At 44.0% G+C, this 14,289-nt stretch overlaps 1 protein-coding gene across 2 annotated transcripts; it reads right to left on the bottom strand.

The window, feature by feature from the left end:
• Positions 1 to 856: 856 nt before the first annotated feature.
• ALKBH6 (alkB homolog 6) lies at positions 857 to 12,088 on the bottom strand. 2 transcript variants are annotated; one of them, XM_069986626.1, is made up of 7 exons: positions 12,025 to 12,088; positions 10,376 to 10,435; positions 8,161 to 8,229; positions 6,943 to 7,003; positions 2,597 to 2,748; positions 2,405 to 2,521; positions 857 to 1,534 (listed from the first exon to the last, which is right to left on the bottom strand). In XM_069986626.1, the coding sequence occupies exons 2-7, from the start codon at positions 10,424 to 10,426 to the stop codon at positions 1,268 to 1,270; spliced, it is 717 nt and encodes a 238-aa protein (XP_069842727.1). In that variant the 5' UTR covers positions 10,427 to 10,435; positions 12,025 to 12,088; the 3' UTR covers positions 857 to 1,267. The 2 variants fall into 2 exon arrangements, with proteins under 2 accessions (XP_069842727.1, XP_069842728.1); XM_069986627.1 differs by lacking the exon at positions 12,025 to 12,088 and having other exon boundaries at positions 2,597 to 2,782.
• Positions 12,089 to 14,289: the final 2,201 nt, after the last annotated feature.

Here is a 14,289-nt window from a genome sequence, read left to right on the forward strand (position 1 = left end):
TAAGGTTGTCTGGAAAACATGGATTCAGCCAATGACTATATCAATGTTTTCTACATAGCCTTAGGGCTTTATCCAACTTCAGCAGCCACCGCTAATCAAATGCCGAACGATCGGGTTCGGATGGACTCGAACATGCTTGAGGTTCGCTCATCTCTAGCTAGGACACAGAAGGAGGCCTATCCTGCTGCCACTTACTTTAACGTCCGTCCTGGATCCTGTTCTTAAGTAGGATAGCGTGAAGGAACCTGCATAATTTTTGTGTCATGTTGCATCCTGTCCTTAAAATGTATTTGTTATCAGAAAAGACTTTTGACAAGTCACAGTGGTGTAACCGATGAGGAGATAATGGTGCTGCCCTGTGTTCCTCTTCCTGCTCTGTATATGTGGAAGCTGACTGGCTCTATAGGCTTACATTATGCTCACATGACATGAGGAGAGAACACGCCGAATGCGGACTTCTCCCAGCTCGTTCTCCTGAACACTCAGACCCTGACCGATCAAAATTTTTGACGTGTCTGTGATAGTCATTCTGCCTGGAAAAAAATCCTATCTTTGCATATGCTTCCTGTGCATAAATATTAAAGACCTGCATACTCACCTCCTCCGCTAACACCCCCCTTACTGTTTCCCTTAACAACCTAGAACATCACGGGGCGATGGTGACGACGGAAGCATTTTCAGGTCTGGGTAAGGCAAAGGCAAAAATAGTAATTTTACCTTGAAACTGTGTTATCGGTAAAAATTTCCTCCCCCCCCCCCCCCCCAAAAAAAAATACCTTCATGAAACGTGGACCATGCCTAATAGCGATAACACACAAGCATTTACATACGTTATTGGGTAAATAATCATTCTACGTTCATTGTTCTATTTTACTATGTGACATGTCAGTTACCGATCACATGATATATGTGCGCGTACTGTGATGACTAATGTTCACACAAATATTAACAAGATCCACGAGTGTTTTCTCGCCAATCCTTTAGTCATTTCACCAATTTAGGGATTAGCGTGCACACGTGCTTGTTTGCATTTAAGCCTGTCCATTTCTTTGTCAGGTATATAGGCCTTCTGGGGAGTCAGCTCTGCAGGTAAACAGTCTGAGAGGCGGCGCTGAGCTAAGGCTCCATGTAATGCAGCTTCCTGTAATGCAGGGTACTGGCGTACACAGGCATACATTGGAGGGGATGCAGCATGGGGCATTAGTAAGACCCAAGGATATCTCCCCAGTGATGAACGTAGCAGTGCCACATCAGGCAGACATCTCTCTTACTTCCTCTTCCCTAGAAAAAGGGCTGCTTTCAGTACTTTGGGAACATGTCTGATAGTCAGCGAGACTCGTGTCCTCCGGGTCAATGTTTCCCCCACTTGTGCCCTGCACTGATCCAGATTGGCCACTTTGTGGTCTAGTGTGTCCTGAGTCAATGGGCGAATGCCATGGAGGTAAGTTTTATACAAGTCCTCACGTAGGATAAAAAGACTCCGTGGCTCCAGCAGGAGGGAGAGAACATTGCGCTGCTCTTCTGTCATAGGGACCTGGAATATAGAGTGGAAACCTCTAAAAACAAGAGCATATGCCAAAATATTCATACATAGGCCGACAGCATGACTGTACACTGACTATTCACCTCCGGCCAAGTGTTTGTTTTAAAGTGTGCCTGTCACTTAAATAACTTTTGATATGTCACATAAACATATCAATAGGGCTGGGTTTTCAGACCCCCACAGATCTTTAGATATGGCCCGGTGAAGCACTCAACTGAGCACTTCTCTCTCTGGCTCGCTGCATTTTACATTTCTGTGGCATAGAGATGGGCTCCATTATAAGTCTATAGATCACATTGATCTAGAGAGAGAAACGCTTAACCGAGTGCTTCTCCCAGCTATATGTAAAGTTCATTGGGAATCTGAACACTATCTTACTTTTCTTCGTAGGTCCTATACATCTGACAAAATCGCTGTTATTCACTGCAGTCTACTTGTGTACTCAGTAGTTGTATATGAAGCTGAACAGAATGCTGTATCACTTACATATTTCTGTGCAGCTGATCCAGAGAAAACCTCCTGAATAACATGGACAATAAGTAGTCCTCTCCATTATGTGCATGAGCCCAGTAGTCCTCAATATTCATGAGAAGCAGAAATCTCCGCCCACCAGCTTCTGATTGGCAGTTATCTATCCATGCTGTGTATAGCCAGACAACTGTTAATCAGCAGCTGGAGGGTGGGGAAGGGTTGTGGCCAGAATCCTATTCTCCTGCACATTAGGAGAATAGTTGAACACAATGATGTAAGTAATACACCGATCTGTTTAGGATTTATATCACTAGTTTATGCTGCCCTGATTAAAGCCGTAATAAACCTAGTGACAGATCCCTTACAGACAGAATAAGATAAGCCATTTACCTGGTCTTCCTCTTCTGAACTTTGTCTGTTGACAGGAACATAGAAATCTAGAAGTGTATGTGACCCCAAGCTGATGGTGGTGACAGTAGGATAGTACAGGGGCCCGTCCTCATGTGGCTGTAGGATGAATAGAAGGCCGTGATGTAATGTATTTTATATACTCCATGTTACTGCCTATATCACTGCACTTACCATTATTCCCTCTCCAGGATTGTATTCATTCACCAGCACGTGGTTAGCACGGTTCCCTCCAAACACTTCCAGAGAGGAAATCCTATCTGTATATGTCTGGAGCCAGGTGGGAAGCTTCTCAGGCACCATGCCCCGGGGGTGGGGGAGACCTCCTGTAAGAAGTCGATATAACTGGTAACCTAGGAGCTAAGAGTCCACATGGGTTCTAGGTAATATAGGCGTAGCTTACCAGGCAGATATATGGTTAAAAATGTGAAGATTGAATTTATCCGTAAATTGCTTTCAGTGACCATACACCCCAATTTACTATGCTAAACATAAGGCTGTTCAAATATGGTGACTACTTTAAAAAAATATAGGGGTCAGAGCTCCATATTTTGTTATAAAGTCTAAAATACCCTCTGTAGCCATACAGTTAAATGATAGACTTCTAGGGAGCTCACTGCATACTTTGTATACATTGACCCCTATAATAGTATGCAGTCTTTTCCTAGGCTCCCCCTAGTGGTGGTTGCAGACAGCCAGAATTATATCATTTTACTTAGTGTATGTAAATAGAATTTGGAGCTCTGCAGCAGAAAAAGCATGGGTGGACGATGCTCTGGTTCATTCCTTATAGGACTTCCAAACATTGTCGAGGTGAGCTTCATTCATTCTAGGGGACATTTCACCTCTAGTTTTGTGATTGGTGGAGGTCCCATTGGTTGGACCCCCACTAATCTGCAAGTTATTTTCTATAGGGCATAGCATGCTGAGATGGAAATACCCCTTTAAGCAGCAAACACCTAAAATATTTATATTACCAAGCTTACGCTCTCTAAATGTAGCTATTTAATATGGATACATTTTTTGTATTGCCCATACCCATGAAAACTAACTAAGCTATTGTTTGTGATACGAAGCACAGGGGTGCAATTCTGTTTAGGCTGTTTTATCACAGTGTTCCCTGCGTCGCTACATGATTTTCACTACCATACCTATGGAAAGAGGGCAGAGCGCTAACCAGACAAGTAAAGGCCTATAGCATACACAATATTCATATAGATCCTATCGCTCTTGTCAGTAGTTGATGCGTTTGTCTTTATATTGGCGGCTGTGTTATTCTATGTGTTTAATAATAAGAAAGGGATCAATGTGCCAGCTGCTAAACAATCACTGCTCAAAGCTTCCTTTCATCTCCTACAATGTCGTGGCCTCTGCCAGTCGCTTAAGGGTACGGTTGGACAAGCCAGGGCTAGACTCAGACATGGCATTAATAGTTCAATCCCAAGCCAATCCTATAAAAAATGATTTTTCTTTTTTAACTGAGCTCTGACACAACAATGAGTATTCAGGTTCTATGTGTTCACATGGTTCCATGTCTTCCCAAAGGTTAAGTCTGGCATTGCAGCTCTGCATAATGGAAATGAGCGACGCTATTATGTACAACCAACCAACGGTGTGGCATTTTTCCTAGGAATAAAACAGCCATGTTGTCTTACTCTCATACAACCCTTCCAGAACAATTCGCACGTCTCCTTTATTCACATCCAGAGCTGCTTTCAAAATTCTGTTGTTCATAAAAGAAGACATATGCAATGGAGGGGGGAGGCGGCTTTCATTTTTGGATTTATAAAATTGTATGACTTCACCTTTAAATGTTTATTGTAGGCCATCATGTAATCCCAACACTGTATTGTGAGCTGCAGTGTTAGGGTTTGTTCACAACTCCTTTTTGGCCCCACGTCGTGCTACACATCGGATGTACACTGCTTTTGTGCAGGACTCAAAAGCGTGGTCGACCACGCATTTGAGTCCTGCACAAAAGCAGTGTACGTCCAGCAAATGAGCAGAACGTAGTCACATAATGACTACGTCCTGCTCATTCAAGTCAATGTGGCCGTCAACCGCACACCGGGCTGCACGTCAGCATCCTTTTTCACTGATTCCTGACGTGTAGCCCGACGTGGGGCCACAAACGAGATGTGAAGATACCCTTAGGGGTAATTAATGGCTGGACCGTCGCTACCCACAGCAGCACCATCAGACCTTGCTAGTGTCAATGCTCATTAGGAGACAGTTTCTTGGCTGCCAGCTTACAGGAGGTGGAGATGCCAATCATGAGCATTAGCCTACACAGACCCTGATGCTAAAATGGCAGCTAGTTCTTATGAGTGCAATGTATTGCTGTGATGCTGGATGGAAGTGGAGTATATTATGTGAGGGTAACATCTGATGACAGTGTGCAGGGTACCCTGATCGCTAGTCCTATTACACCAAGTGATATCAGCCTGTAAGGCCCATAATCACCACATGTAATAGGGCCCTTAAAAGACGTTTTCTAAGTTTTTAATTTTGCTATAAAAAACTGAAATGAAGCAAATCACTTAACTTTTCTAAACAGATCGTTTTATTTCCTCCTCTTCTGCAAATGTCACGTACACTGCGCCCAGCATGCATTGCAGTACAATTTATAGGGATGTCAGCTCTGATATTAGTAGTAATCGGCTTTACCTCAATTTTCTGATATCGGGAAGGCTAGGAGAAGAACGAAGTACACCCATGTCTACATAAGCTGGATCTGAAATACCTGTAAACTGGGTTGCAATGCATGCTGGGTGCAGTGTATGTGACATCTGCAGAAGAGGAGGAAGAATAAAAACTGGCATCCCGTCACCCGCTGAGAGAAGTGGGCCTTATAAAAATGTGATTTTACAAAGTTTCATTACAGGTTTTAGGAAAATGAGAAATTATTTTAGAAATTTAAAAATAAAAACTCTTTTATTCATTTGCAAAAGTCTGTGTCAGTTAACATGGGAACCCCTTAAGTCTATGTTCACCTCTGTGTCATCAGTTTTGAATGGATCCATTCATCTACATGAGTTACATAGTTAATACAAAAAAGGCAAGAGTCCCTCCAAGTTCAGCCTATAACCCTACTGTGTTGATCCAGAGGAAGGCAAAAAAACTGGCAGATGCTAATTGCCCTATCACAGGGAGAAAAAATTTTTCCTGACTCCAAAATGGCCATCAGAATAATTCCTGGCCCAACGTCCTATTACATGAAATGTAATGCCATAACTTGTAATATAATATTTATTAAGAAAAGCATCCAGGCCTCCCTTGAGTGCATTTAATAGAGTTCCATAGTCTCTAGACATCTACAGACTAGCTACAGACATCTTTTTTGCAAACTGAGGCCATGTTCACACAAAGTAAGTTCCAGAGTAATCACAGCTGTTGTTGCAACGGCCATGATTAGTACGGAACTTGCGTTGTGCAGCAGGCTGAGGGAATCCCGAACGGAGTGTATACACATAGAATACGCTCCGGCCAGGATCTCTAGCGGCACCGCGAGAAACTGACATTCAGTGAATAGTGGGCGCAGAAATCCCTGTCAGTGCACACTTAGGAGCGTGTGGCTCCCGCCCGCATCAGAACTCAGCGGCGCTAAAAATCATCTGGCCGGTACTGTAGTACCGTCCGGGATGAACTTTTCTGAGACCAGCGTCTGAACATAGCCTAAGACATCATTTTTCGAAACGAAATAGCCCCAAGCTTGATAACCTGTCCTGGTCCTGTAACCTACCCATTCCCTTAGTGACCTCTGTTGCCCTCCTCTGTACCCGCTCCAGTTCAGCTGTGTCCTTCTTATACACTGGTGCCCAAAACTGTACACAGCATTCCATATGTGGTCTGAACAGTGACAAAGCTATGTTCTCATCTTTAGTATGCTTCTTTTGATGTATCCCATGATGTTATAAGCCCTGGCAGCTGCTGCCTGGCACTGATCACTGTCCACCAATACCTCCAGGTATTTTATAAGCAGTGTTACCCAGTGTTTTATTATTTAGCACATAACTGTACTTATTATTACTGCAGCCCAAGTGCATAACCTTACATTTATCCACAAAAAGTCCAAATTGCCATTGCTCTGCCCAAGTCTCCAGCTTCTCAAAATCCCTCTGTAATATGATATTACCCTCCTCTGTGGTGATTACTTTACCCAGTTAATGTCAACTGCAAATATGGGAATTCTACTCTGGACCAGAGACGAAAAGGGATGAAAATCAACATGAACTGATAGACAAGTTTGTAGGTTTTCAGGGTTATGAATAAAAATTAGCGGACATAGAAACAATGTTGTCTACATCAGTCAGTCACATTCTGACAAGAATTTTTAACAGGGTATAGATTCCTGGAAATTGCCTCTCTATGTTTCTAATGTAAAATGGAAGAATAGTATAGAATAAAATCGGTAAATATTTTGATATAATGATACAGAAAGTGGTTGGGATCAGAGGTAACTCCTCCCATCTACGATCAGCTCCTTGAGGGAACAGCATTTATAGGCAATTCCTACTAACCCCAGTTCTGCAACTTCCTCCCAGACAGCTGAGTCCATTTTGGCTTTGGGGCATTGTAGACCTGAGGAAAAGATGGATGTGGTAAGATGTGATGGTGAATTACGCAGCTGAGGTTGTGATACAGTGTATTAGCCTGGAAAATCCTCTGTGAATTAAACACAAAGAGGGAGATTTATCAAACATGGTGTAAAGTGAAACTGGCTCAGTTGCCCCTAGCAACCAATCAGATTCCACCTTTCACTTTCAAAAGAGTCTGTGAGGAAAGAAAGGTGGAATCTGGTTGCTAGGGGCAACTGAGCCAGTTTCACTTTACACCATGTTTGATAAATCTCCCCCAAAAACTGTACAAATCCCACAACGTTTCAACCCCAGCAGGGTCTTTGTCAAAGCTTGATAAAGACCCTGCTGGTGTGTAAATGTTGCTCACGTGTGTATGGCTTCCTGAAAAAACGTAACCAAGGATCAACACTAACATATGCTCTTGGCGTGCATCCACTTTCTAACTATAGCTCACTATACTGACATTTTATTGCTGTTGGACACTCTTTTGGTATGTCTCATGTCACGTGTGACATGTCAAAGGTTTTTTTGGGTGACAGGAACACAAAACATAACCAGATATATACAAGAACACCTTATTCGGTCATTAAAAGATTATTTGCATCCCGTTAACTCATGGTATATTGCTTATTATATTGGGGGGGGGGGGGGGGGTCCTACATGGAGAAGTAGCACAAATTTAACACTAACGCTAAGGAAAATCACGGCTGTCACCTTTGTTTCTGGAGAGATAAGCCTCAGCAAGAGCTCTCTTGCTGTGGCTTACTCCTCCCTATAGAAAACACAGGAATGCTAGGCTGTGCTGAATGTTCCAGTGTGTGGGATGAACAGGCAGCAGACAGGAGATATAACTGATGACTGAATGATTGTACCGCCATCAGTTTTTGAAAGTGTATGGGGTCCTTTAGGATCCATGGGGACCTCAGAGGTCTGACCACCACCAATCCTAATAGGCAAAGGCCTATCATACTGATATGTCATGACTTAACGAGATGGTGAAATTACTTAAAAACTGACTGAATACAATAACCACCAGGACACCAGGGCTTCTGAATAATAATTTCTCAATACAAGTAACATAGGCCACACCAGCACATTGCTATTGTTGTCTATGCAGAGTTCCCTGCAAAAGACATTGTGAAGATAAGGGCACTGTACCTGGCGCAGCAAGTACTCCTCCTCCACATCACTAATATAGTCCGGGATATAATAGGCAGCACGAGGAGCCTAGGGGGAAAAAGTTGATATTCTGTATTAGGCCAGCAATCTACTTGTCCACAACTGTGTTATTAAGACTTACCACATCAATCCTAATGTAGAAGTTTACGTAACACCCCACAACCCAAATTTATAAATGATGACCATATGCTTGGACTATCTGTCAATGCTTCCATGTACCCCTATATGACTGCTACAAAACAGACAACATCACATGAATGAGGTATTGTCTTATTCATACATTTTAGTTCATAGCTGCCCTTGGAGACAGCAGTTTAGCGCCACCCGCTGGCAGCCTTGGGTATGAGTGGAGAAGAAAATACAGTCATGAAAATTAAAAGGGATTATCATATCAACCAATTATAACTTATTAACCGATAATCGCTCGGTTGAAATGCAGTTAACGATTAACGACCGAACGAGAAATCGTTGAACGCTTTATAAGACCTGGACCTATTTTTATCGTTGCTCGTTCGCAAATCGTTCGCATTGAATAAGACGTCGTTCGGTCGTTCGCAGTAGATACGAACGCAATAGCGAAGAAAAAAACGATTGCAAATACGATCATAAGTAACGATTATCGTTCCATGGAAATGAGTGAACGTTTTCAGGTCTTTTGCAATAGCAGTCGTTTGTGATCGTTAATTGTTAACGATTATGCGAACGACAATCGTCCGGTTGAATAGGGCCCTTAGAATAGGTAAAAAATATCTGATCAGTGATGGACAATAGCAGGGACCGCACCAATCACAACAGGAGTTCCTTGTACCCCAATTGAATACTTGGCTGCTGCTTCACTCCCTCTCTACTGGACTAGCTCACTGGTATGGGTCCAACTGCTGGGACCCCACCGATCAGGATAATAGAAGTCCCTTGTCCCCCGAATGCATTGGCAATGCACATGCTCGCCCGCTGCTCCATTCACTCACTATGGGACCTAGAACACCACCTGGCTATCTTCAGATGCCCCATAGTGAGTGAGGGGAGCAGTGGCCATGAAATGTGAACCACTACTCTATTCACTTAGTGGACAAGGAACATTTTGCTCTATTGATTGCTGGTCCCCCCACAATCTATCCTGTGGATAAGAGTTAAAGTGACACTGTCATCCCCTTTTTGCATTCTGACTTCTCTACACAGTTGTAATGGGTAAACTTAGCAGTTTTCATACCTTATTTATATCATACATCATGGTGCTTGTTCCACTAAAAAGTGATCTTTTATCATCCGCAGATTGTGTTCAGTGGGCTTCACGGCAAAATTGCCATTTAGCCCCACCCACAGCATCACAACAGGCCCCACCCTCTGTAACGTCATTGGCACATAGGCCCCGTCCCCTCAACGCCCATTGGTATGGGCCGACCTAGAGGGGGCGGGGCCTAGACCTTTAGGCCAGCCTGTTCCAATGGGCCTCGAGGGGGCTGGGCCTATGTGGCAATGGCTTAACACAATCTGCAGATGATTAAAGAGGACCTGTCACCCCCCGTGCCGGGGTGACAGGCTCCCGACCGCAAGTTAGATCCCCTTATACGTATCTCATCCCGCCGAGTCCCGTTGCCGGTCCCGGGACGGAAATATCCCGGTCAGAAGCCGGCGCGTGCGCTCTGGAGAGAGGTCCGGAGTCCATAGAGAATGAATGGAGTCGGACTCATCTCTGCAGCGCACGCACGGCTCCATTCATTCTCTATGGACGCCGGACCTCTCTCCGGAGCGCGCGCGCCGGCTTCTGACCGGGATGTCTCCGTCCCGGGACCGGCTCCGGCAGTGGCGGAATGAGGTACGTATAAGGGGATTAAACTGGGGGTCGGGAGCCTGTCACCCCGGCACGGGGGGTGACAGGTCTCCTTTAAAGATGACTTTTTACTTGAACAAGCCCCATGATGTATGATATAAAATAAAGTATGAAAACTGCTAAATTTACCCATTACACCTGTGTAGATAAGTCATAATGCAAAAAGGGGGGGACAGTGTTACTTTAAGTAACAATTTTTTTTATGGGGACTTTTAAGTGGTCAGCAGATTAGTCACTGCATGATGTAAACAGCGGTATTACTTGCAAAACTGCATGGCTATTAACATTCAATTACAAAAATATATGTGTGCAAAGATTGTGAAGAAGCAGCTGTGTAAGACCAGATCCTGAATGTGACACTACCTTGTCTATAAGGAAGCTTTCCAGGTCAGCCGCAGATATATTGGCCTGCATTTCTGCAGCCTGTTTAGAAAACAAAAATGAACAGAAAGGATTAAGTTACTAAAACAGCTAAACAGTACAAGGGAGAGATTCATCAAAAAATATGCAGAGAAGTCGTTGCCCATAGCAACCAATCAGATTCCAGTGTTTGGTCTCCAGGCGCCTATTTAAAAATGAAAGAAGCAATCTGATTGGTTGTTATGGGCAACTGCCCCTCTAATCCCATACACCAGGTCTGATAAATCTCACCCCAGGTGTATGAGTTTGTAATGGTTAACACTGGAGACACTGCCTCCATGCGTTCAGAGCAGGGCCTTGTGGCGGCCGCGCTCCTGGGTGCTGCTCGTAGCCCGGGACCACGGCTATTAGCGGGCACGGTCAGATAGCTGTGCCCGCTTATAAAGTAATCAGATGCAGCTGTTGTTGATGACGTTGTCCTGGAGGCGCGATCCACACATCTCACCCCATCCGGGTTCTGCGCCGTAATGGCGCTGATCCCAGCTCGGCACTCGATTGCTTCCAGCTGCAGCAGCCGGAAGCAATCAATGTGCCTATCTCATCGATCTATGCTGCATATCTATGCAGCATAGATCTGTATGAGAGATCAAACTAATAATTAATCACATTCTTGATCTCACACGGTAAACGGCGTAAGCGCCAAAAAATCTCAAAGTGCAAAATTGCTAATTTTTGGTCGCATCAAATCCAGAAAAATTAAAAATTGCATATGCGCAATCAAGGTACCGATAGAAAGAACACATCATGGCGCAAAAATTGACACCTGACACAGCCCCATAGACCAAAGGATAAAAGCGTTATAAGCCTGGGAATGGAGCGATTTTAAGGAACATATATTTGTTAACAATGGTTTCATTTTTTTACAGGCCATCTGATACAATAAAAGTTATACATGTTATATATCGTTGTAATCGTAACAACTTGAGGAACATATATAACAAGTCAGTTTTCCCCCAGGGTGAATGGCGTAAAAACGACCCCCCCCTCCCAAATAAAAGAAATGCATTTTTTTTATTTTTTTTTTCAATTTCACCACACATTGAATTTTTTTCTGGTTTCGCAGTGTACTTTATGCAAAAATTCAGCCTGTCATTGCAAAGTACAATTAGTGGCGCAAAAAATAAGGGCTCATGTGGGTTTCTAGGTGAAAAAATGCAAGTGCTATGGCCTTTTAAGCACAAGGAGGAAAAAACGAAAATGCAAAAATTGAAATTGGCCCCGTCCTTAAGGGGTTAACTGAGCAGGGTGGGGAGCTGCCTCTGCAACCCAACAGCCCAAGTTGCTAAGATGCCATCACAATGGCGGCCATATTTGTTGTCACCCATCTCTCCCAGAAACTGACCCTAAAAACTTATAAGCACCTGACAGAAAACAACACATCTTTACAATACATAGATATAATATTTAACCATTCATGTGACCATTCAACTGATGCAAAACTACAACTCTTTGCATGCCTTGGGGGGATGCTGGGGATGGTAGTTTTGCAAACACTGGGGAGCCATAGAATAGACTGCAAAAAAGGAGAAAAAGAAACGCAGCGATTGTATTAAAACCATGAACACACAGGCGCTTGGATCTGAAAACATTACCTTTCCCAGAATCCTTTTATAATATTCACTACCGGGTGTAGGGGTCTGTGTAGATGAGTGGCAGCCGACTCCGCCAATCAGGAACACAGATGGAATCCCCCCCCCCGTTTGAGCCAATAAACGGGCAGGTACTGGGAAGGGGGCGGGGCTAAGCAGGGCGCTCGGGCATTTCTAGTGTTCTGTTTATCAGTCTGCGGCTCACAAGCTCCTGCAGAATCTGACGATTCTCATCATCCCCGCACTGCATGATGGGATATGTACTCTTTCTACAGCTGGGAAGCATATTTCTGGTGTATACAGCAGGGACGGGGAGCCTTCGGGCCTTCAGCTGTTTAAAACTACAATTCCCATCATGCCTGGACAGCCGAAACTAACGCTTCGGCTGTCCAGGCACGATGGGAATTGTAGTTTTGCAACAGCTGGAGGGAAAGAAGGTTCCCCCATCCCTGATTTACAGTCTGGGCATGCGCAGTTATTTGTGAGATTAGGGAGACCATGGACTTCATAATTTGCTGTTGTTTCCTGCTATTAACCCTTTGAGGGTCAGCCATTGCTCAGGACAATGTAACAGTGCTCTATGGGATTCCTGTGAAATGAAGGAACACCCTGACCCCATGATAACTCCTCTATGTGGTGTGTCTCCTACTGTAAGGAGATGCCCTCCCTCATGCAGTTATAAGGCTACATTTGGGGCTTTATATGGGGTTTCTCATTCACCTCCATGATGCAGGGTTTATAGCCCTTTTATCCCTAAGATATTGTGCACTAGTTGTAGTGTTTCTTGTTTGGTGTTTTACCCCCTGCAGTTTTCTCATTACAAGTCATGTGATTCCTTCATCAGGTGATTTAGGGGCCTATTCCACATAGCGATAATTGGCCCAATTCGTCCGATTATCGCTCGGTGGAATAGAGAAAACGATCAGACGAAGATCGTGTCATCGGCTGATCGTTTATTTAGGCCCAAATCTAAGATCATCGGTCCCCTACCGCGCATTGCTTCGTGGAATAGCGTTGCGCAGAGCGCGACCGACGATTTGAGAAGCAGCATACATTACCTAGCAGGGCTTCTCCTCCACTCCGTCTTCCTCCGTGGGTCCCGCGTGCAGCATCAGCGGTCTGACAGCTCAGTCAGGCCGTTCCGGAGTTGATGCTGCACACGGGACCCGAGGAGGGAGACAGAGCGGAGTAGAAGCCCTGCCAGGTAATGTATGCTGCAAGGGCTGCAAGGACATCGGTAACGATGTCCCTGAAGCCCTCGCTAACGATTGTCGGGCCGTGGAATAGGCCCAGTAAACGAGCGCCAATCTAGCTCGGCCCGTGGAATAGGACCCTTAGGGTCCATTTACACAGAAAGATTATCTGACTGATTATCTGCCAAAGATTTAAAGCCAAAGCCAAAAACAGACTATAAACAGAGATCAGGTCATAAAGGAAAGCCTGAGATTTCTCCTGTTTTCAAATCCATTCCTGGCTTTGGCTTCAAATCTTTGGCAGATAATCTGTCAGATAATCTTTCAGTGTAAATGGACCCTCAGGCATAAATAAAGTATTGGGGGGAAAACACCAGCATGTGTGGGCACACAGCATTTTGTTCTGGTATTTCCTTCACCTATAGAAGTCTTGTAAAACACCACAGCTATATCTATCACTTGTCTAATTTACCTCTATCGCTATGTCCTTCTGTGTATAAATATGTGATTCTTCAGTTATTCTCTTACTCTGTCTGATGGCCAGTACTGTAGCCTCACATATTGTCATCATATTTTTCAGGTAGGTAATAAAAGGTATCAACGACTGATAAAACTCATGCTGCTTTTACACGGAACGATAATTCGCCCGATCGTACGATTAACGATTTCGAAGTAACGTTTTTGTTTTTTTAAAACAATCAGCGTATAGACGGATTGATATATCGTACGAAAAATTCGTTTTGCGATTGTTTAAGCTTATCTCGTACATAGGAAAAAACGGTAAACCACTGTTCACACGGAACGATCTGTGAACTTTTTGCGAACGACAAACGACGATTTTAGAAAATGTTGTAAGATCAAAATGAACGATTTCTTTCTGTTCGCTTGATCGTTCGCTGCGTTTACACGTACGATTATCGTTCGAATTCGATCGTTATCGGGCAGATTCGCACGATAATCGTTCCGTGTAAATGCAGCATTACTTTATTCCAAAATCATTTCACTTTGCAAAGATATGAGTTAGGGTATATTCACACGAACGGACTCGCAGCGAGATTCTCGCTGCGAGTCCGGC

This window comes from Dendropsophus ebraccatus, chromosome 10, assembly GCF_027789765.1.
Source record: "Dendropsophus ebraccatus isolate aDenEbr1 chromosome 10, aDenEbr1.pat, whole genome shotgun sequence".
Classification (NCBI taxonomy): Eukaryota; Metazoa; Chordata; class Amphibia; order Anura; family Hylidae; genus Dendropsophus; species Dendropsophus ebraccatus.